Genomic DNA, 19,726 nt, shown 5'->3' with positions numbered 1-19,726 from the left:
AAGTAAAAATAATGTCTTTATCAGCTATAATAACATTCTGGTAGTGTTTGCTGTTCATAAATAGAAAAAAATCACAATCTTTTACATTTCTCTATTTTCTCCACATGGTTTAAGAATTGCAGTGTTCATTTATTATAACGACTTTTTATTAAACATTTTTTCTTATGTTTTGTTTGTTTGTTTGGGCTTCTTGTTTTTGTTGTTGTTGTATTATTTTAACATGTTCAAAATAAAGCCACATTGCATCTCAATAAGGAGAGATCGTTAGAAGGAACTAAACATAACTTATTGATATACAGAATTCAATAAAGGTATTTGCCGATTAGACTCTGATGGCCCAAAAAAGCACAAATGGAATGACAGGGATTAGGGCAAGACCCCCGGAGTCTAGACACTGTTGGTAGAGATGGAGATGGAGGCTTGAATTGAGCCTGAGAATCAAGGGGGAGGTGGAGATGGGGAGGAGGTGGGGTGCACGAAGGCGTCTGCAAGGGAGACTGACTGATGAGCAGTGATATTTAAAGTACGCAGAGTGGAGGCTGGTTGGCTTAAAGTAGGCTGACTAGACCAGTGATGCCACAATGAGCTTGACAGCGTGGAAAAGTGAAAGTGATGTAAAGCTTAGATTAACCACCAAACACCTGGAAAGCAGACAGATATGTGACTACAAATCTTCCGCAATGAACTTATGCATAAATTCATTACATTGGTGCCAGAGCCATTTCAGTGAAGACTCTTTACCAGATGCATTTGCGTGAAATGTTGCATAACCTCAAAGTTATGCTAGGCCACTGTTTGAGCTGTCTCCTGGTTCCTGTTCTATGCATTGTAATGACTTTGGAATTAAGTTAGAATCAAAAAACCGAATGAGAAAAACGATGCTGTCCAAAACATATTCATGAGTTAAAATGAACTAGCCCCTGTCTCAAAAGTGCCTTTTTGTTATTTCTTGGTTAGCCCAAAACAGTTTCTGTTATAATTTGTGCATTATAATGGTAATGACAACATATTACAATAATAATATTATAACGCAAGCACTTAAATTCTCTATCTACGCTGTCAGTTACAACTTAAATATGTTTATTTTTCTAAGCTTTTATTTCGACATTTAACCGGATGTTGTTGTTGACGTCATCGTGTGCGCATGTCCACCTCTTTGGGAAGCAGTACACGTGAAGTCTGAGAAGAGCAAGGCTAGGGTGAAGTTATGTCTAAAGCTAGTAGGTATCCATCAGTTTATAGCTGAAAGTATTGACTCACTGAATGCGTGAAATGACATTTAAACGTCTTCGTTTTGTATTTTTTGCATTTAACAGAACAGAAACGAGCCAAACGACTCGGGTTCAGTGCGAAGTTTAAGGTGAGTGCTACAAAGCTAATGTTATCTGTCGCTAACTTTTAGCCCTGCTGGAGCAGTCAGTAATAGTTCGGTTGGTACTGAACTGGCGCTGAGAACCGAGCTTCTCAGCGCCCGTATGTAGTCGGTGTCACACTTTAAACGTTTTTCATGTTTTCACCAAACATTTAGGAAACATTTCATTGTGACGCCAAGACAAGCAAAAACATTGTAGGCACCACTGGGAGATCTATGACACTTTCATTAGTCCCTCGGTTGGGAAAGTCACAGTAGCAGGTTTACAGCGGGAAAATGAATAGAGCAGGAATAAATAGATGCGGGATAGCCAAAAACAACTGGACTATATGGTAATAAAAGTCAAATGTACACTGTGCATAGAGTATATTGTATTTGAGCTTATCAGTGGTAGTGATTTGTATCTTTACCATGGTTGGCTGCATTTATCATTCAATGTAAACAAGACAGTAAAATGAATGCTTTTGCTTTCAAGTGCTGTGCTGATGAGCTAAAATATATTACAACTCCCTGTGTGTTTATCCTACAGGCTAAAGATGGAAGAAAGGGGGATGCTTCGGGGCGGAGAAATACAGAACAGTCCCCTGCTCAGACTGTCAAGGACAGCAGAAACCCAGAAGAAATCAGGAAACAAAGGGTACGTCCTTTGAAAGTCTTGGCTGTACCAGATTTGATGGCAAATTGGTGAATCATTCTCTTATGTCACATCTTACTACATTAGCTTCAGGACCTTCAGGAGAAGCAGAAATTGTCTCGAGAACGAGAGCTTATGAAGAGGAGAAATTTGCAAACCTTCCAGAATGACATCCTTCAGCGACAAAGGGAGTTTGAGCAGAGGGTAAGCACGATACTCTAACTGCATACTTTACAGTTTGCTGCTGTGGTCATTACCATATTCTTCTTTGTCCTCACAGGAGACAGAGATGCAGAGTTTAGAAAAGCATGTCAACTTTGAAAATGAGAATTCAAGGAAAGCATATTACAGAGAATTTAAAAAGGTATGTAATTGCACTGCACACTGGTCTGTATATGGACCACAACAAGAATTAATCTTCTTATTTTAGACTAAATGAAATTTTGACATTCTTTAAAATCACTCTGTATCATTCAGTATCTTATAGCCTGTTTCCTCTAGTACATACTCTGGTCGGCTTGGCTCGACTCAACTTGGTTTTTAGGGTTTTCCATTAGGTGGTAGTACTAGGTACTTCAGCAGTAGTAGCTGGGTTCTCGACCTGGCTTCCAAGCAATCTGAGGTGATTCGAAAATGTGACATCAACAGACTGCATGCCACTAATTGGCTAGTCAGAGACATCACTCGAAGAGTCATGAAATAGTCTCTTTCACAAAAATCAATGCTGTCAGTTTTCGAACTCGAAAATGAGGGAATTGGTTACGCAAAAAACAACACTGTGATCCCAGGGACTGGCAAAACGACATACACCAAGCAGGAGTTTTACCATCGGCTTCACGTCCTCCTTTGTTGTGGTGTTTGTGTCACATACAAATGATGTCATGGGACTTTCACTCCATGTTGCTAAAATGACCACGTGCACATTAGCTGGTACCTGGTTGTTATGGAAAATGACTGAACTTGAGTCAAGCCAAGTAGGTACTAGTCAAAAAGGGCTATTAGAAACATGATGGATGAGAGAGGAGTTGACATGAGCGTTATTTGACATGCTGCTTTTTAAGGTTGTGGAGGCCTCTGATGTGATTCTGGAGGTACTGGACGCGCGTGACCCTCTTGGCTGCAGATGTCCTCAGGTGGAACAGGCGGTCATTCAGAGTGGAACGAACAAGAAGATAGTTTTAGTCCTCAATAAAATTGGTAAGAAGGCCACTAACATTGTACATATCTCATTTGTTTATTAAAATAGTAAATGGCTTTACTTTGGTTCCAGATTTGGTGTCAAAAGAAATAGTGGAAAAGTGGATAAAGTATCTTAGAAATGAGTTCCCCACTGTGGCTTTTAAAGCATCTACTCAGCAGCAGACTAAGAACTTGGTGAGTAGTGAAGCAGTTATGCTCTAATTATCTAGAAATAAAGATTAAATCCAGGCTGTACTTTGTTTTTAAATGTGACTCCGGCATGAACTCTGCACATTATGTCTCCTGCCATGGGAAGAAACGCAGCAACGTTCCAGTGACACAAGCCACCACAGAGCTTCTCAGCACCAGTGCTTGTATTGGAGCAGACTGCTTGATGAAGCTACTGGGCAACTATTGCCGCAACCTGGATATAAAGACAGCCATCACTGTAGGTGTTGTAGGTAAGTGCCGTGCCCTGAAATTCTGAGAGCACCAATAAGTTGGCTACAGACAATCTGTCTACACAAAATGTCTTCGAGGCCAGATTGAATCAAAGGTTACACACTGCTGTTTTTGTACCAGGTTTTCTTCTTTCGAGTAAATAGGATTTTTTTTTCGTTCCATTAATGTTTTGCAGGTTTTCCTAATGTTGGAAAGAGTAGTTTGATCAACAGTCTGAAACGAGCACGAGCATGTAATGTTGGAGCCACACCAGGTGTCACCAAGTAAGTACACATTAACATGCTCAACCTACATGCCTACACTTGTTTTCTAGGCAAGGCAAGGCAAATTTATTTGTATAGCACAATTCAACAACAAGGTGATTCAAAGTGCTTTACAGAGACATTAGAAACAAAAACAAATAAAAAGCATGATTTAAAATTGATTAAAACAAGCAAACAAACTAACTAAACACACACATTTCACACCTGTTCGCGCGATCTGAACCCTTATCGTAAGGGGAGCTACCAGTCCTTCTGTGGACGAGCTACTTTCTATTTTAAATTCCCTGAATTTAAAATACTCTCTAGACCCAGTCTAGACCCAGCTGGGGAGCTACCCAGAGCTCTAAACCCACTTAACAAACAAACAAACAAAACAGTATATAAAATCAAAACAGATAAAATCAGAACAGTAGATAAAATCAGTAGTTAATGTAAGTTTTGAAATTTAAGCTTAACAAACAAACAAAACAGTATATAAAATCAAAACAGATAAAATCAGAAATATTTTTCTAGATTTACTCTGTGACCCTGAAGCGTGAAATGATTTCCAGAAAATTAGAATGTTTGAAACTTTTTGATACTGGAATGTTTATTGAACTTTCTGACATTTTTTTAAAATATTAAGTTAATACATCTATTATTGTGAGTTTCACGTAATTTTTGGTACATCAGCATTTTTGTGCTTTTTTTATTTTTATTTTTATTTTTTTACTTTTTTGGGGGGTGGGGATCAAAACACTTGCACAAATTTGACAACTTGCTTTAAGTCTTGCTTTGTTTCCTGAAAAGTGAGTGAACACGAGTCACAGCCCCTGCCCAGATTTAGAGTTTTTATTATTACAGCTTAGGAAAGCTAATTAATGTTCACATTTGTGAAGTAGGTACTTGTGAAAAACAAGTTGCATTATGGTAATTAATTAATGTTCCATCATTCAACTTCATCATCTCAGCTATAAAAATAAAAAAATAATTCAGTTTTTACACACACACACACACACACACACACAGGGATGCAACCTCAGTGTAGTGAAGGCATACTTGGCAACTGTGCCAACTTTATATGTTCGTCTAACAAGACACAATTATGATGTGCATATTAATCCTGCCATGGTGTTCTTGATGGGTTTTCTGGATTTCAGGTGTCTTCAAGAGGTACATTTGGACAAACACATAAAGCTTCTGGACTGTCCCGGTATTGTCATGGCAACATCAACGACAGACGCCGCAATGATTCTTCGCAACTGTGTTAAAATCGAACAGCTTGTTGATCCCCTTCCACCCGTGGAAGCCATCCTCAGAAGGTGCAACAAGGCACAAGTAGGTCATGCTACCTCTTCAGCAACTGTACTGAATGATAACAGTGCAACTGTACTGAGCACTGAATAATAAGTAGTTCAAACAATGGCTTTGGGGTTGTTGTTTTTTTGGAAACACAGATCATGGAGCACTACGGTGTCCCAGACTTTCATACAGCTCTGGAGTTCTTGGCATTGCTCGCCCGTCGGCAAGGCAAACTGAGGAAGGGGGGGCTGCCGGACACTGACAAGGCAGCCAAGAGTGTACTAATGGACTGGACCGGGTTGGTATAGCTTTTTAAAGTTCTAGAAATGATATTGAAGCAACGGCTCAGTTTAAGCACTGTTAAATTCCCAAAGTTATGTTTCTTAGGGGAAGGATTAGCTACTTCACACACCCTCCAGAGACACACACTCTTCCTACACACGTCAGTGCTGAGATCGTTACAGAAATGGGAAAAGCCTTTGACTGGGACGAGCTGGAAAAGGGAAATCAGGAGGTTCTTGCAGGTAAGCAAGTTATAATTAACAGTATCACAGTCAGGCAAATTAAATGGAACATGATGATAATATAAAACCACATGATTTGATCATGTAAACCTGTTCAGATAACTTTAGACTAAATGGTTTGTGCTTTCCTCTGTGTCCAGAGTCGTCTTGTCCTGACATTCAAATGGGATTCTGCATGGAAACCACTGGGCTGACACAGGGAGGCCAGGGCGAGTTGCACTGTGATCTGGGCTTGGAAGGAGGATCAGTGGAAGCATCATCCTCGAAAGAGGAAACTGAATCTATGGAGGATGATCAGGATCCAGAGGTGAGAAGCAGCAGTAGCCTTAAATTGTGGGTGAATTATAGTATATGATGACTGTGAATGCTGTTATTCATCTCACGTTTTATTTCTGCTATTTTGTTCCATTCAAAACAGTTTGGACCAATGACAGTGGAAATAAAATCACAGAAAAAGACAGAGGTACCCGCAACGGATGCTGCATCCAAGGCTCCGGATTTAAAGAATATCTTGAACGTGGACCCTCTGCTGCAGGGTCAGGCACTCCTGGCTGCGGGCAAGAAGAGGAAGAAGCTACAGAAAAGAGCTGGTTTGTGCAATTATTCATCTCAGTGTAATACTAATACTCACATTTTAGATATTTTACAACCGCTCCATGAATCCAGTTCACTACATTCAATTCACTAATATAATTCACATCCTTTTTAAAACACTGTGGAAGTAATGATTCATGGGTCTGTGTTGCGTCCTCTGGCACTGTTTCAGCATTGTTTATTGATGATTTTAACTGATAACTTATCGAGTGCACCGTAATACTCTGCACAGACTCAGATAAAAGCAGTAAAATTGATTGGACCGTGCCTCACAGGACAGCTAAACAGTGATCAAAAATATGATAAGAAACCAGCTCACAGCTTTTCTTCATTAGCCAAGTCAGTCATGATCACAATTCAAAGAAGTATGCATTTCACTTAATTAAATTATTGTGTTTGTTTTGATATTAGCAACTTTCTTTCATAAACCATTGTAAGTAAAAAGTAGAAAGACATCCTGAGCTAAGATCAGAACAAATCTATCAAGCGAGTTGGGTTTCGTCACAAAAATGTCGCTATACAGAGATAAAATTATTGATGTATTTGGAAAAGAAACCTCTGCTGCTAGCAGTTTGGTCAGCACAGAAAGTCGTGGTATCAACCAGCTCCTCAGTTTTTGTCCAAAAGGTTGCTTGTATGTGATTTGTGACACTTTTAGCATTTTTGTTTTTAAAATTTATTATAGAAATGATCTAGATTTTGCCCTAATGCTTTCTGGGTTCTTTTTCTTTGCTCTGCAGACAAACTTGCCACCAAACTCTCGGACACATTGACATCTGCAATGGACTTCTCATTTTCAGACTAAAATATTACCAAAATAAAATGATGAATTTAATGAATCCATTTTGGTGGTTTGTCTTTCTTTGACATGGCTATTATTGTTGTTGGGTTAAACATGTGCAGCAGTGAACCTGAGAAAAATTGTTTCTGAGGCCCTTAATACTTTCTTTGAAACTAAGTTTTTTTTGTTGTTTTTTTTCTTTGTTTGTTTTTTTTTTTTTTTTTTTTTTTTTTACGTCGTCCCTGGTAGATTATATTCCTGTTCAGACACCGGGTATTATAAATATTGCGATTTGAATAGTTGTAATATTATTGATGTAATACTTATACTAAGAATTACTTCTTTACTTTTTTGAATAGCTAACCTCTGCGGCACTATTGGCAGACTAACATAGATTAAAATGTGTCACATTTATGAATTATAGCAGCACTTCAATACTATAAGAGGACACTTTATTCAAGATATCGTTTTGAAAATACAACTTTAAAATTAACAAGTTCCGGGTAAGTTGCGTAAGATGACGTAAGGCCGTCGGCCTGAGGTAAACAACGGTAGAGCGGAGGCTAGTGACTATCAAGTTAGTTTTCACGGATCTGAAGAAATGGCAAAGAAAGCGAAGGACTCAGTGGATGTGTGGCTGTAACTCCTCTTACACTAATCAGATAGTACGTATCTTTAATCTGAAAGAGGTATGTAGCTGTGTAGCGTTAGCTTGTCGCAATGAGGGCTAGCTAGCTCAGATTCAACTTCCTATTTTTACTTGGCCGTCGAGGGGTCGTACGAGTACTGAAATAGCACTGCCTTCAGCTAAAATAGCAACCTTCTAACAAGTGGACTATCACTGGATAGCTTCAAAGTAAATAGTATACGATGGAAATTCTAGCTTGAGTTGCTTGTCCTCACATAACGTTGATCTGGGCCCGTTAGCAGCACTGAGCTGTCAAACGAACACCGCCAATTCATGACGATAGAACCTAGCTCGCCAAAAATAGAAATTACGAAAAATGTGTAAAGTAAACAGCAACCTCCCAACTGTCTGTCTAAATGGTTCCAGAGTTAACCCATTTAAATGATGTTGTTAAAACTGAATTGGATCTTTTATGTTGTCAGGGGGGAATCTCTGTTAAGAAGGTAGGCGACCACTATTTCAGTTTCAGTTTTCAGTTGTATTTGTGCAAGTTAGCACAGGGTCAACATCGCAATGAAATGTATTTGACGAGCAGAAGACAGTCACTCAGCAGAATGGTACAGTAGAAAAAAATAAAATAATAAAAAATAAATAGAAAAATAGTAAGAGCAAAATATTAAAAAGATGTAGTAAAAGAAAAATATTTTCAGTTAACTGACTAAATATATATATATATATAAATGTATGTACACACTAGTGATTAAATAAAGAAAATCTTAATGTGGGGGGCGGGCAGATGGGATATTGCACAGGAATGAGCAGCTGTACAAATTAAACAGTACAAAAGTACGCGTACGCCTGCCGTGCGGCGAGTAGGCGGGGTCTGTACTCAGTCTGCCTCGACCAAATTATCGACACACTTCAAGCAACAATACAATCTTAAACTAATCACTACGCTCGCAGAAAATAGACAAAGGATGATCACGGGTATTTTTTTCCCCATCTGTGGTGTTTTTATCTTGTCAGTGAGTAATGACACGCAGACAAGATAAAAACTGTCGAACTGTTACAGTTCAATGGCTTAAAGTGACACCAACTCCCTTTGGTGTTCGTCTGCCTAAAAGTGATTGTCTGCCAAAAACTGATTTCCAATGTTTCCGTGTATTTTTTTTATGTGTAATATCTTTACGTATGTTCGTAAATAGACTTCGGTGAACAGGGTTTACAAAGGGGTTATATATAGAATTAAAAAATTATCAGTTTTTCAAGTATCTTCACAACTCTGTGTTATTGTACTTACATTATAACCAATCCGGTCCTTTATCCCTACTTAAAATATTTTTACAGAACTATTGTAATATTTGCTGCCATTTCTGCTGTCTTCTTGGCCAACTTACTCTTACAAAAGACATTTTTAATGTTAATGAGATTGTTTTTAACTGCAAAAATAAAGATTATATAAAAGTCACTGCCAAAAACTGATTGTGGCTTCTACCTTGTTACACGAATGTTGTTTGTGGCTCAAGATGACTATATGTCATCCATGAGGGATGCATTTGACATCTGTTTCATATATTATAGCCCAACAAGTTACTTATAGCAGTTTAAATACGAGCAATAAATTTTTGGCAAATACCGGAAATCAGTTTTTGGCAGACAATCACTTTTTGGCACAACACCTGTATTTGCCAAAAAATGCCCGTATTTAAACTGCTGTAAATGACATGTTGGCCTATAATCTATGAAACATATGTTATATATATTTATGTTAATATATATGAGATATATTCTTAACTTTGAGCCACAAACAATATCCCCATCACCAGGTAGAAGCTGCAATCCAATCCGTTTTTGACAAAGTGATTTTTATATATAATTTATCTATCTAGCTAAACACTCTCACTGCCATTAAAAATATATTTTTAAAGAGTGATCTGGGCCAGAGGGTATCAAAAAAGCAACAATATAACATAACATTTTTTAATTAAATTTTTTTTTTAGAATGACATTTTGTTAATTTTTGTCTGTTTTTGTTTTATACTTTGTCATCCCTGTTTGAAGCACTTTGTGATCTTTTATCTAGAAAGGTGCTATATAAATAGAACTTTACTTACTTAATATTTCTGCTAATTTTCATCAGAATAAGTGTCTGTTTCTGCAAACATATTTTAAGTGGCCAAATTCATAAAGTAACTTGCAAAAGAGGTAATTTCTTTTTTTATATATACACCCACTCCAACACTCATGTTTACAGTAATTTCACTAATATAAGCATAGACATCATGATCAATTGTGGGTTAACAACACTCTTGGGACACTCCCAATAGGGTTTAAAAATCTGGGACTTTCCACCAGTTGCTCTTGGAACTGAAGAAGCTTGTCGGATGAGAGGTGAAACATCAAGAAATTTAAAGAAGTCCAGTCACTTTTCTTTCAAAGCTCCTTACAAAGAAATGACACATAAAAAATGCATAGAAACATCGGAAATTTTTTGGCAGATGGTCACTTTTTGGCATAACGCCCAGCTGATGTTTTTCCTTTTCTGAGAAATCACTTCTCTTGTATGGAATTACTAAGGTTTCAGAATTTTCTGCAAAATATCTGTGTGAGTGTGGTGTAATAGAATATCAATCCATGTATGTTTAATTACATTTGTTTAAAAAATAATAATTCTGAAGTATTCAGATGTGCAAAAAAAAGGTGTATTAATCTATGTAAATATATATATAAGTGCCAACTTGGTCTAATACAAGGTGCTGGAGATGTAAACAGATACACATATTTGCAGATCTGCTGTGGCTGAAGTGCAACAAAGAAATGTAAGCAGCAGACCAGTTGGCCTTTTTAAGTTGTCTCCAGTTCTTGGGCCAAACTTTGTCTTTTCAGCCATTAATATTTATATATGCACTTATATGCACACACATACTTTAAATGCACTTCAACAGTTTTCTGTACACTTTTAAGCAGGCACTTGGAGAGCCCTTAACAAATGTACAAATCTTTGTGCAAAAATGGGCTGAGATACAGTTACACAATTCTTCACATTCGTAAATAATTCTGTTGCAATAGTAACCTTGTAATGCTCATTGGGACTGCTGAGCATGGTTGAAACAAGATCTATTTGAGTCTCCTGTGTCTCTGAGTAACAGATACAACTGTACCGGACATAACAGAGGGTATATATTAAAAAAAGGGGAAGTGAAAATGACAATAAAGAAGTCGGGGCTTGAAGAAGCTTTAAAGGCAGCAGATTAGAGAAACTAGATTTGTATAAGTACCATTGTAACTAAGTAACAGTCCCACTACTAATTCAAGATCTTAACGTATTTTAACGTATTTAAATGACTGATTGAAAACCAACAGCTTTCGGGGGTGTTGCAGTCTTACTAATGGTGTTGATTTGTTTGGCATTTTAAAGTAATTTGTTAACATTTTTAATGAAAACAGTTTTGTTAAGTTGTACAATTATGTATTGAATTCTACAGGTCATATCACAAACTTCTGATGGCTTTGGAACTTAATTACTCAGATTATTTCAAACCAAACTAAGCATTTTCTATGTAAATGTATTTTAGACCTGGCAGTGACATCTGGAATTCTCATCAGAATATTAAAGTGTAGGATTCTGATTTGTGGATTGAGTGGTGTAATAACATCGCATGCTGTCCTACAGGTCCATCCCTAGATCCCTGGATCCGTCTCAGCCATGTCGTCACGTGTGTTGCTGCGGCAGCAGCTGATGCGGGAACAAGCCCAGGAGCAGGAGAGACGCGAGGCTCTTGCTCAGCAACAACAGGCATCTGCCTCTCAGCTTCGGGCCACCAACTCGACTCCAGCTATCTCTGTCACTCTGCCACCTAATGCCGCCCGGCCCCCTCCAGCACAGGTGCCCGTGGAGGTGCTGAAAGTAAGAGCGACCTGTTTTGTTTTAAATTTTTAGCACTGTGTGTGTGTGTGTGTGTGTGTGTGTGTGTGTGTGTGTGTGTGTGTGTGTGTGTGTGTGTGTGTGTGTGTGTGTGTGTGTATGTCAGTCCACCAGCCCCTAACAGCTGTTTGAATGATCAGGTGCAGACCCACTTGGAGAACCCCACCAAGTACCACATCCAGCAGGCACAGAGGCAGCAGGTGAAGCAGTACCTCTCCACCACTCTGGGAAACAAGGCGATTCCTCAGACCTTGTCTCTGTCCCCCGCCCCCCAGTCCAGTTCTGCCCCAGAAGTGGCCCCTACTGCCAGCAGCGCCCCTAATAGTCCTATGGCGCTGCTCAACATCGGCTCCAACAAGGAAGAAGTAAGGGGAATTCCAACATTGATACCAGTAGTTAAATTTCCTGTGTGCGAGTTTCATTTGATGATACAGCAGATTACATAACCTTTTCAGTAGTTTCCTTTTTGGAAACTTCCAGCGCATTTTTGTGGGGAAGTTGAATATCTGTTGCTTTCTTCTTGCTCAATTAGCTTGTGTTTGCTCTGTAACAATGTGCCTGAAGGTCCCACTGTGAGGGTGCATGCTCTTTGTTGTCATACTCTCGTTGGCCTTTCGTCACAATAAGATGTTAAATACTGCACCGGCAGAATAACCGTGCCAGCACGTCTCACGCACGCATCACTGTCTTCCAAATGACGCCTCTTTAAAGCTCTCACATTGGGCTCAGGTGTCTAGTGTTGCCACCTGGATTGTTTTTATACAGTGTAAATACATATTCATTACTATCACACCATTTACCTTCTGCCACGTTTGTCTCATTGTCTGTTTTTCTAGATTGACGATGTGATCGATGACATTATTAGCCTTGAATCCAGTTTTAATGACGACATCATTACGTTGATAGACTCAGGTCTTCAGCTGCCTAGCACGGTATGAAGAACTATGCATTTATTGTTCTCTCCTGAACTTCCTTTTTGAAGGTTCCTCTCCAGTTTAGAGCTTCTTCTTTAATAGTGCAGTAACAGAATAACGCAGACAGCTCCAAGTGAGTACGCTCTGTGAATGGGCGGTCTCTTTCATGTGTGGAATTCTGAAAGTTGTAAGAGCAAATATACACTTGTAGCACTCAGTTACCATTTGTCACAGAAGTGTTTCATGGGCAGGGTAAAGCTATCAGTGGATACAAGACATAGAGAAGTGAGACAAAGTCATAAAAAGTACACGGCCAGGTCAAGAAGTAATCTGCAGGGAAGAAACAGGTTTCCAAAATTTCACCGCAAAGCAAAAAATGAGGATTATGGTGATGATTTTGGAGGGCCAGAAAAAGAAGCTGACTGAGGTAAAAAGGCTTTTTCTGATTTTTGAATTGGCACTGGGTAGTCTTCATCTTTGATATGCAATAGAATATAAATGGTGGGGTTTTTCTTTGCTGTTATTATGTAGCAGCCATTTCTTTTTGATAGCATTTGTCTGATCCACAGAAACCTGCTTTGAGTCTATTTTGAACTCACAGAACCGATTGCTCTAAATGAAAGCAGCAGCATTTGCTTCAGAGTAGTCAGGTACTATTTAAGACCTATATTGGAACATGTTGTTTGTTGTGCAGCTCCCAGGAAACCTCTTGGATGTGTACCATAGCCCGGGAATGGCAGCGCCTACTCTTACTGTCAGCAACTCCTGCCCTGCTGATCTTCCAAAAATTAAAAGGGAAATTACTGGTATAGTAACTTCCTTTTATAAACACGTGTCCTGTTTCATTTATTTATTTGTTTTTTAATAAACAGTTTAGCTTTTCGTAACATGAACGCTAACATTTTGTCTGTCAGATGCAGATGCCAAAGCAATAATGAAAGAAAGGCAGAAGAAAGACAATCATAACCTCAGTAAGTCAAACCTTTGTTTGAGGTCATTTTTTTTAACTTCTTGTTTGAATATGATTACAATAAAAATATAGACCGCAATGCAGATTCAGAATCACAACATCCTATTTACTTATTCGTACACTTCTGCTTAATACCAGCTGATTGTTAGAGATAACCTCGTGTGCCTTTGCTTCCTCTCTTTGTTGGTTGCAGTTGAGAGGAGGCGTCGATTCAATATCAATGACCGCATAAAGGAGTTGGGCGCTTTGATACCGAAGTCATCAGACCCGTAAGTGGGATATTCATTTTCCACTGCTCACATGAAGTTACACTGTTTGAATTTTAATGCCTTGGGGCCACACATGCGGTGTATAAATCATGATCTTGTCCTCTGCTTCTGTTGTCTTTCCTGTCTTTACTGACATCGCAACAATGACAGAGAGATGCGCTGGAATAAAGGTACCATTCTCAAGGCTTCTGTAGACTACATCAGGAAATTGCAGAAGGAGCAGCAGAGAGCCAAGGATGTTGAGATGAGGCAGAAGAAGCTGGAGCAAGCCAACCACTCCTTAATGTTACGCATCCAGGTCGGTGTTCAGTTTTATTTATGTAGCGCTGTTTTACAGGAATGGTTATCTCAAAGTGTGTTTTGTTGTAAGATGAAGACATTAGTGAGAGAATCCTGACAATCGGATGAGGCTGTATGAGAAAGCTCCATTTTAACAGGAAGAGATCTCTAACAGAACCAGACTTGACAATGGGCAGACATCTGCCATGACCAGATTGCGGTCATGGCTTTGTTGGGTTGATGTGGTGGGTTTGCAGTGAGGTCATGATATGGCTTGATCTTCGAGGGCTTGCTAACTGTGGATTTTACAGCCATTAAAAACAAATATCTAGTATGGACATATATGCTCTCTTGAGTTCCATCTTCTGAAGGCTTTTCAGGGAGCTTTTAGAACAGCCTTATAATAAGTAATAGAATAGTGCATCTTAGAAGCTTATGTATGAACAAGTATTTCAACATCACTCCGAAAAAGGATGCCTCCGATTTACTCGGCAAAGAAAAGAAGGCTTTCTTAATTTTCTTGTTAAAGAAAACATTCTTGGTCAAAAATAATTGATTCTTCAGAGTGTTACAGGAGGCCAAGGTAGTGCCATCCAGACTAAGAATGCGTCTAAATAGGAATGGATCTGAATGGATGTGTCTGGGGAACAATGGTGCATATTCCTTGAAAGTCAAAGAAAATCAAAAGCCATTTGTCCACCTTTGCTGTTTAGGTGTAGACAGAAATGTAAGCAGGGCGTGAACTGCTTGTCTTCATAAATGTAGTGACTTCCACGTCCTTGGCCCTGCTCTGTTGTTGTCTTTTCACTCATATTTTTTCTAAACAAAGAAGGTCTTTGTCTTGCTGAAGAAATGTCAGTGTAACTGTCGTCACTACTGTAATACATACAGTAAGTCTGTGAAGTGTCTGCACTCATCCTGTTGGTTTACTCAGACATAAAGTTTGCACAAAATACTGTAGGTGAAATCCACAAAATGTTATGTTTGCTTTATTTAGTTCTCATCTAGTTCTCAACTATTTATTTTTCTTCCTTATTGCAAATTTGGATCAACCAAAAATTCAGACTTGCTTTGTTCCATCTGTGTTTCATCTTGTTTAGACAGTTTTTTGGGTGTAAAGTTTAACACGTGGAATGAATTTTTCAATGCAAAAACATAAAAGGAGCTATGCAATATAGGAGTGCAATAGATTATGCAATAATGACATGAGTGATTTCTGGCCATCTGATTAGAAAACATGCTGTTCTTGTTTTCAGGAACTGGAAATGCAGGCACGGCTTCACGGCCTCTCAAACTCCAACAGCGTCTCTGCTCTGAGCTCCGACCCCTCTCTGCTCCAGCAGCAGTCCACAGTTCCACAGAGTAGCCAGTCTCTGGCTCCCAACACAGGAGGAGCCTCCAACCAGAACCTCCTCGGTCCGGCAGCCATTGGACAGCCTTTGCCTGCCTCCTTCCTGTCCCCACCCTCCTCAGACTCTCCCGCCGGACTCACCATAAGTAGTCCGCTGGACCTGGGCAGCCTGAGCTTCGCTGAGCTCGATGACCCCCCGGCCTCCGCCCTCTACTCCGATATGGGTTTGGGAGACATACTTATGGATGACGGGTGCACTCTGTCTCCAGAGAGGATTGGCGAGCCACTGTTTTCTCCTTTGTCACCGGGTGCCTCTAAAACCAGCAGTCGCAGGAGCAGCCTTGAGATGGATGAGGACTTGTGATGATTTGCGTGTGGTCAGAGACTCCGTAGGGACAAGAATGTCAGGAAGTGCAGTTTATCCTTAAACAACTATAGCCTATTTATAGAACTGCACAACTGAACTTTAAAAAGTCAAATTTAACTATAATTATGAACAAAACTAACACCAGAAGACAGCAATTTTTTCTTTGTTTGTTTGTTTGTTTTTTGCTACACAAATTCATTATAATTGTTCCTGTTTGGAGCCAGTCAGACATCAGATGATTATGTCTGAGTTTCTGAATGCAATCTTAGTATAAAATGCAATATTGTACAATAGGGGCATGGACCTAGCATTAAGAAATGATACATTCTTAAATAGTTGTTAAGATTTCTTCAGAGATTTTAAGAGGGATATATGGTTTGCTTGAATTTATTATATGCATATTTGTAGGGAAGAAAGCTGTGAGGTTTCTTTTTCGTGACAGGACATGTTTGGCACAACTAACTTGTCAAGAAATGCCAATATATAGCATATATTTCATGTGTGTGTGTTTTTGTTTTTTGTTTTTCTTCAGACTGACTGGAATCAGGGTTTGTTAAAAGCAGTTGCATACTCATGCGTGTTGGGTTGTATCACCAGCAACTACAGAAGGGATCTCTGTAAAAAAGTGAATTGGCACATTGTGTAGTAGTTACAGCACATTGTAAATAAGAGTCTTTTATTTTGAGCAAGTTCTTTGCACCTTATTTTATGGCAGTCTATGCATTTTAAGAAAGCTTGTGTCTGTTTTTATTACTACTACATACAGCGGACAACTAAGGCCCAGGTCGCATGTATTTGTAATAAAACCTTAAAGGCCGTGAAAAAACTTCACATGCTGCTGCAGCTAGTTAGCCAAAGCAGGATTTCTTCCAGAGTAGCTACAAATTGCAAATCAGCATTTTTTATATATATATATATATATATATATATATATATATATATATATATATATATATATATATATATATATATATTTTATTTTATTTTATTTTTTATTTTTTTTAAAGTCAGTGGGAATGCAGAACAATTTTCTCCTTTTACAAAAGTACTGTAGTTCATTACAATTTTTTTTATACCTGATCATTTGATAAGTAGTTTCTGCAGACTAATGTGTGTTGTCAGTTTGTCTCCATTAACTTTGGTAATCACTGAGTAATTTTTTTAACCAGTTAGCATGTTCTAATAAATATGTGGGGTGTTTTTTGTTTGTTTGTTTTTTTGGATGATGAAAAGTGATATAATCTAATAATGGATTCCTGCTCATTGTAGTCTGAATTCAGTTGGCTCAGACCTCCTTTTTTTAAACCAACCACTAGTCTCACTTCTGTTATAACAATGTATGATGTTTTGTTGAATGAAACCTCAAGGCAATTATTATTCCATTAAATAGTCACAAACGTTAGAAAGGGTTTATTTTCATCACATGCTTACCGAACCTTGTGTACAGTTAATGAATGTGTGTTTGAGTATTTTTTTGTTTTTTCTAACACTGATGGTGCTGTTTTTAGTTAAAACAGCCAAAAATATATTTAGATCATAGCTTTGAGTGGCATTGATTGGTGGTTACAATAATTTTTTAAGCTCTCCACTGATCGTTCAGAGCGTTGGAGGTACCTTTCAGCTTAAAGCAGCTCCACTCCATCACTCAGCGTTTCTCATCGTGTTCCCGTAAATCACGGAGTAGAACTTGTGTACTTATTCAGCTTTTACTCTTCTCCACAATATTAACCCTGTCTTAACCAGGCATATACACAGTGACTCATACTCACACCGACTGTTAACTACAAAGCAACATGTCTTGTCCCTGCAATTTGGCTTTGAGATTTTTAACAAATAAATGATTGCCATCGGTTCGTGTGTGGATGTGCTTTATTTTCTGGCAGCGGGCGTCAGTGGTAAAGCATCTGAGAGATTTCCATAGCGAGGTCCAGGCATTCTGTAGCCTGGAGGCACAAGTCGCACAGCGGACAGTCGCTCTGGAAGCAGCGAGAAACACCCAGACACCCGCAGAGGTTGCAGTGGTGCATCACCCCCAGGAGAGGCTCGCAGTCGTAGAAGGACGAGCACAGCCACCAGGCGCACCCGTTAAACCCCCTCAGCGTGGACAGGATGCAGTCCAGTGGGTGGCAGAAGAGGCAGGCCATGAGGATTGCAGCACAAAGGTCTCGCATAGAAGAGAAGGGTTAGTGAGGAAAGATGCAGAGAGAAAACAGATATGTGGGAACAATAAGTTGAAATAGGATTTCACTAAAGTTTATTGTCCTTACCCTCTGCGCCTGGGTCGGTGTGAGCAGAAGTGGTTTTAAGGCTTTCTTGGCTCTTGCCCTTTGGTTTGGGTGGATGGTTCAATTCATGGACTGTGCTGGCCTCCAGAGAGGACGGCAGCAAGGCGCTGCGAGGTTTTGGCTGCTCCTTTTCCACAGATTGTGGACTGCAGATAGATACTGCTCTGGTCACTCCTGACTTCGGTATATTTTGCATGTTACATTTTTTGGGAGCTTCTGTGTGAGACAGAGGAAATTCTTGTGAAAACATTTTTTCAGAGGATAAAATTACAAACAAAGAACTCACCGTACCTACTGTTCTATGGGGGAAGACATTCGTAGAGAGGTCCACTGAAGATAATTCGGTGTCCTCAGTGGAGATCTGCTCTGAAAAACTATTGACTTCAATCAAAGATTCTGGAGGCACAGAAACAAGGAGGAATCGGGTTACTAAGCATGTGTGTTTTCATTATTATCTGTTTCATGTGAGCATACCTGTAAGGTCTGCAGTGGAATCACGTGTAACGGGCAACTTTGAGATAGCAGGTAGTGGATCGTGGAGCTCTGCTTTGTCAGCATTTCTATTGTACGTTTTTTCAGTCGTATCTGCAGATTTGAGCATGTCATCCATCGTTGCAATCACTTGAATATGTCATCTGCCTCTGTCTTTGTAAAATATGGAAAACAATGTTTAAATGACATATTTAATTAAAGATTAGCGGTGATTATTATGTTTAGATCATTTCTCCTCTTAAACTGGAATAGATGACTTTGTAATGCTGTAATGAAAAGCCATTTCCATCATTCTGTGCCACTACCAGAGAGCCAGAGTCTCTAGCTGAGGTTTTGTAGCTGTCAGTAATGAGTGGACATCTTGGGAAGTTAATCTATTATTTATCTCCATTTTAGATACATTCATAATGTAGATGAAAGCTAGTACACTCATATCCTGACAGCAATATGACGAAGTGAGATCTTGAGTTTGCACTCATTAAAAATTAATTTCTTGAAGTAGTGCTTACCATCTTTGACATTTTTCACACAGAACATTTTATCCACATTTCTGCTTTTTGATGAAATTTATGACAGAGACGATCTACAAGGTAAGGTAAGGGCACGCGAGAATAAGTAAAAAGCAATGTGTCAAAAGTAACATATTTAGATTGGTATATTTAATACATTTGAAGATTATTAGTCACAAGCCATAAATACTTGAACACTGTGCTTTGGAAATATGTCAGCATCTACAAAGTCTGTCAAGTTTATTTCTCCTTATTAGCTTCATAGGAAACAAGGCATACTTACATTTCACAGCATTTTGTAGAGGACAATCCAACACGCAGCCTTAATCACATCTCTCAGTGGTGGAGGTGTAACTGCTGCCATCGTCGTGCACAATCTCTCTCACTCTCTGTCTCTCTCCATCTCTCTCTCTTTCCCTCTCTGTGAGTGTGTTTGCGTTAGGTGAGTGGGGGAGACACACCGAAAATGTAATATATTTGCTTATGTAAATAACCTTTTACGTCCTACCTAATATTAGTGGTACTTTTATACTACTGTAGTGCCTACATTTACTATAAATAAGCAAATCTTAACAAGAAATCGTGAAGCCATATTATTGTATCAGCCTATCAGTGACTAAATGGTGTGTCAACCAATGACTGAATAC

General features: G+C 39.0%; 3 protein-coding genes across 5 annotated transcripts; 2 read left to right on the top strand and 1 right to left on the bottom strand.

Annotated features, from left to right (window-relative positions):
• Nucleotides 1-1,111: 1,111 nt before the first annotated feature.
• Nucleotides 1,112-7,148, top strand: gnl3l (G protein nucleolar 3 like). The gene is made up of 15 exons (XM_086291495.1): nt 1,112-1,220; nt 1,317-1,360; nt 1,902-2,009; nt 2,094-2,210; nt 2,287-2,370; nt 3,068-3,203; nt 3,277-3,380; nt 3,502-3,646; nt 3,823-3,910; nt 5,050-5,227; nt 5,347-5,489; nt 5,579-5,715; nt 5,856-6,022; nt 6,134-6,305; nt 7,050-7,148. Exons 1-15 carry the CDS (start codon nt 1,208-1,210, stop codon nt 7,112-7,114), a joined length of 1,701 nt encoding a protein of 566 aa, XP_086147621.1. The 5' UTR covers nt 1,112-1,207; the 3' UTR covers nt 7,115-7,148.
• Nucleotides 7,149-7,593: 445 nt separating this feature from the next.
• On the top strand, nt 7,594-16,684 carry tfe3b (transcription factor binding to IGHM enhancer 3b). 2 transcript variants are annotated; one of them, XM_086291497.1, is made up of 9 exons: nt 7,594-7,755; nt 11,392-11,625; nt 11,784-12,008; nt 12,480-12,575; nt 13,252-13,363; nt 13,478-13,528; nt 13,721-13,796; nt 13,947-14,094; nt 15,332-16,684. In XM_086291497.1, the coding sequence occupies exons 2-9, from the start codon at nt 11,425-11,427 to the stop codon at nt 15,788-15,790; spliced, it is 1,368 nt and encodes a 455-aa protein (XP_086147623.1). In that variant the 5' UTR covers nt 7,594-7,755; nt 11,392-11,424; the 3' UTR covers nt 15,791-16,684. The 2 variants fall into 2 exon arrangements, with proteins under 2 accessions (XP_086147623.1, XP_086147622.1); XM_086291496.1 differs by having other exon boundaries at nt 7,595-7,755; nt 13,472-13,528.
• Nucleotides 16,685-16,809: 125 nt separating this feature from the next.
• Nucleotides 16,810-18,708, bottom strand: LOC147329998 (uncharacterized). Of its 2 annotated transcripts, none has more exons than XM_086294164.1 (4): nt 18,553-18,708; nt 18,350-18,474; nt 18,061-18,205; nt 16,810-17,957 (listed from the first exon to the last, which is right to left on the bottom strand). In XM_086294164.1, exons 1-4 carry the CDS (start codon nt 18,686-18,688, stop codon nt 17,683-17,685), a joined length of 681 nt encoding a protein of 226 aa, XP_086150290.1. In that variant the 5' UTR covers nt 18,689-18,708; the 3' UTR covers nt 16,810-17,682. The 2 variants fall into 2 exon arrangements, with proteins under 2 accessions (XP_086150290.1, XP_086150289.1); XM_086294163.1 differs by having other exon boundaries at nt 18,061-18,294; nt 18,370-18,474.
• Nucleotides 18,709-19,726: the final 1,018 nt, after the last annotated feature.

The sequence above is a fragment of the Aulonocara sp. 'chitande type north' Nkhata Bay genome, linkage group LG5 (assembly GCF_057382095.1).
Source record: "Aulonocara sp. 'chitande type north' Nkhata Bay isolate Kocher_YH1m ecotype deep benthic linkage group LG5, A_spYH_male_GT1.1, whole genome shotgun sequence".
Classification (NCBI taxonomy): domain Eukaryota; kingdom Metazoa; phylum Chordata; class Actinopteri; order Cichliformes; family Cichlidae; genus Aulonocara; species Aulonocara sp. 'chitande type north' Nkhata Bay.
Note: the sequence above shows the minus strand (reverse complement) of the source record. Positions and strands in the feature narration are given on the sequence as shown.

Bases quoted from the DNA above. Each gene is read 5' to 3' on its own strand.
- LOC147329998 (XM_086294163.1), bottom strand. From the start codon at position 18,688: ATGGATGACATGCTCAAATCTGCAGATACGACTGAAAAAACGTACAAT. The intron at 18,475-18,552 runs GTATGCTCACAT...CTGTGCCTCCAG, and splicing joins TTCCACTGCAGACCTTACAG to AATCTTTGATTGAAGTCAAT. The intron at 17,958-18,060 runs GTAAGGACAATA...CTTCTATGCGAG, and splicing joins CACCGACCCAGGCGCAGAGG to ACCTTTGTGCTGCAATCCTC.
- tfe3b (XM_086291496.1), top strand. From the start codon at position 11,425: ATGTCGTCACGTGTGTTGCTGCGGCAGCAGCTGATGCGGGAACAAGCC. The intron at 13,364-13,471 runs GTATAGTAACTT...TTTGTCTGTCAG, and splicing joins AATTAAAAGGGAAATTACTG to ATGCAGATGCCAAAGCAATA. The intron at 13,797-13,946 runs GTAAGTGGGATA...CAACAATGACAG, and splicing joins ATACCGAAGTCATCAGACCC to AGAGATGCGCTGGAATAAAG.
- gnl3l (XM_086291495.1), top strand. The intron at 3,381-3,501 runs GTGAGTAGTGAA...TGCCATGGGAAG, and splicing joins AGCAGCAGACTAAGAACTTG to AAACGCAGCAACGTTCCAGT. The intron at 5,490-5,578 runs GTTGGTATAGCT...TATGTTTCTTAG, and splicing joins GTACTAATGGACTGGACCGG to GGGAAGGATTAGCTACTTCA.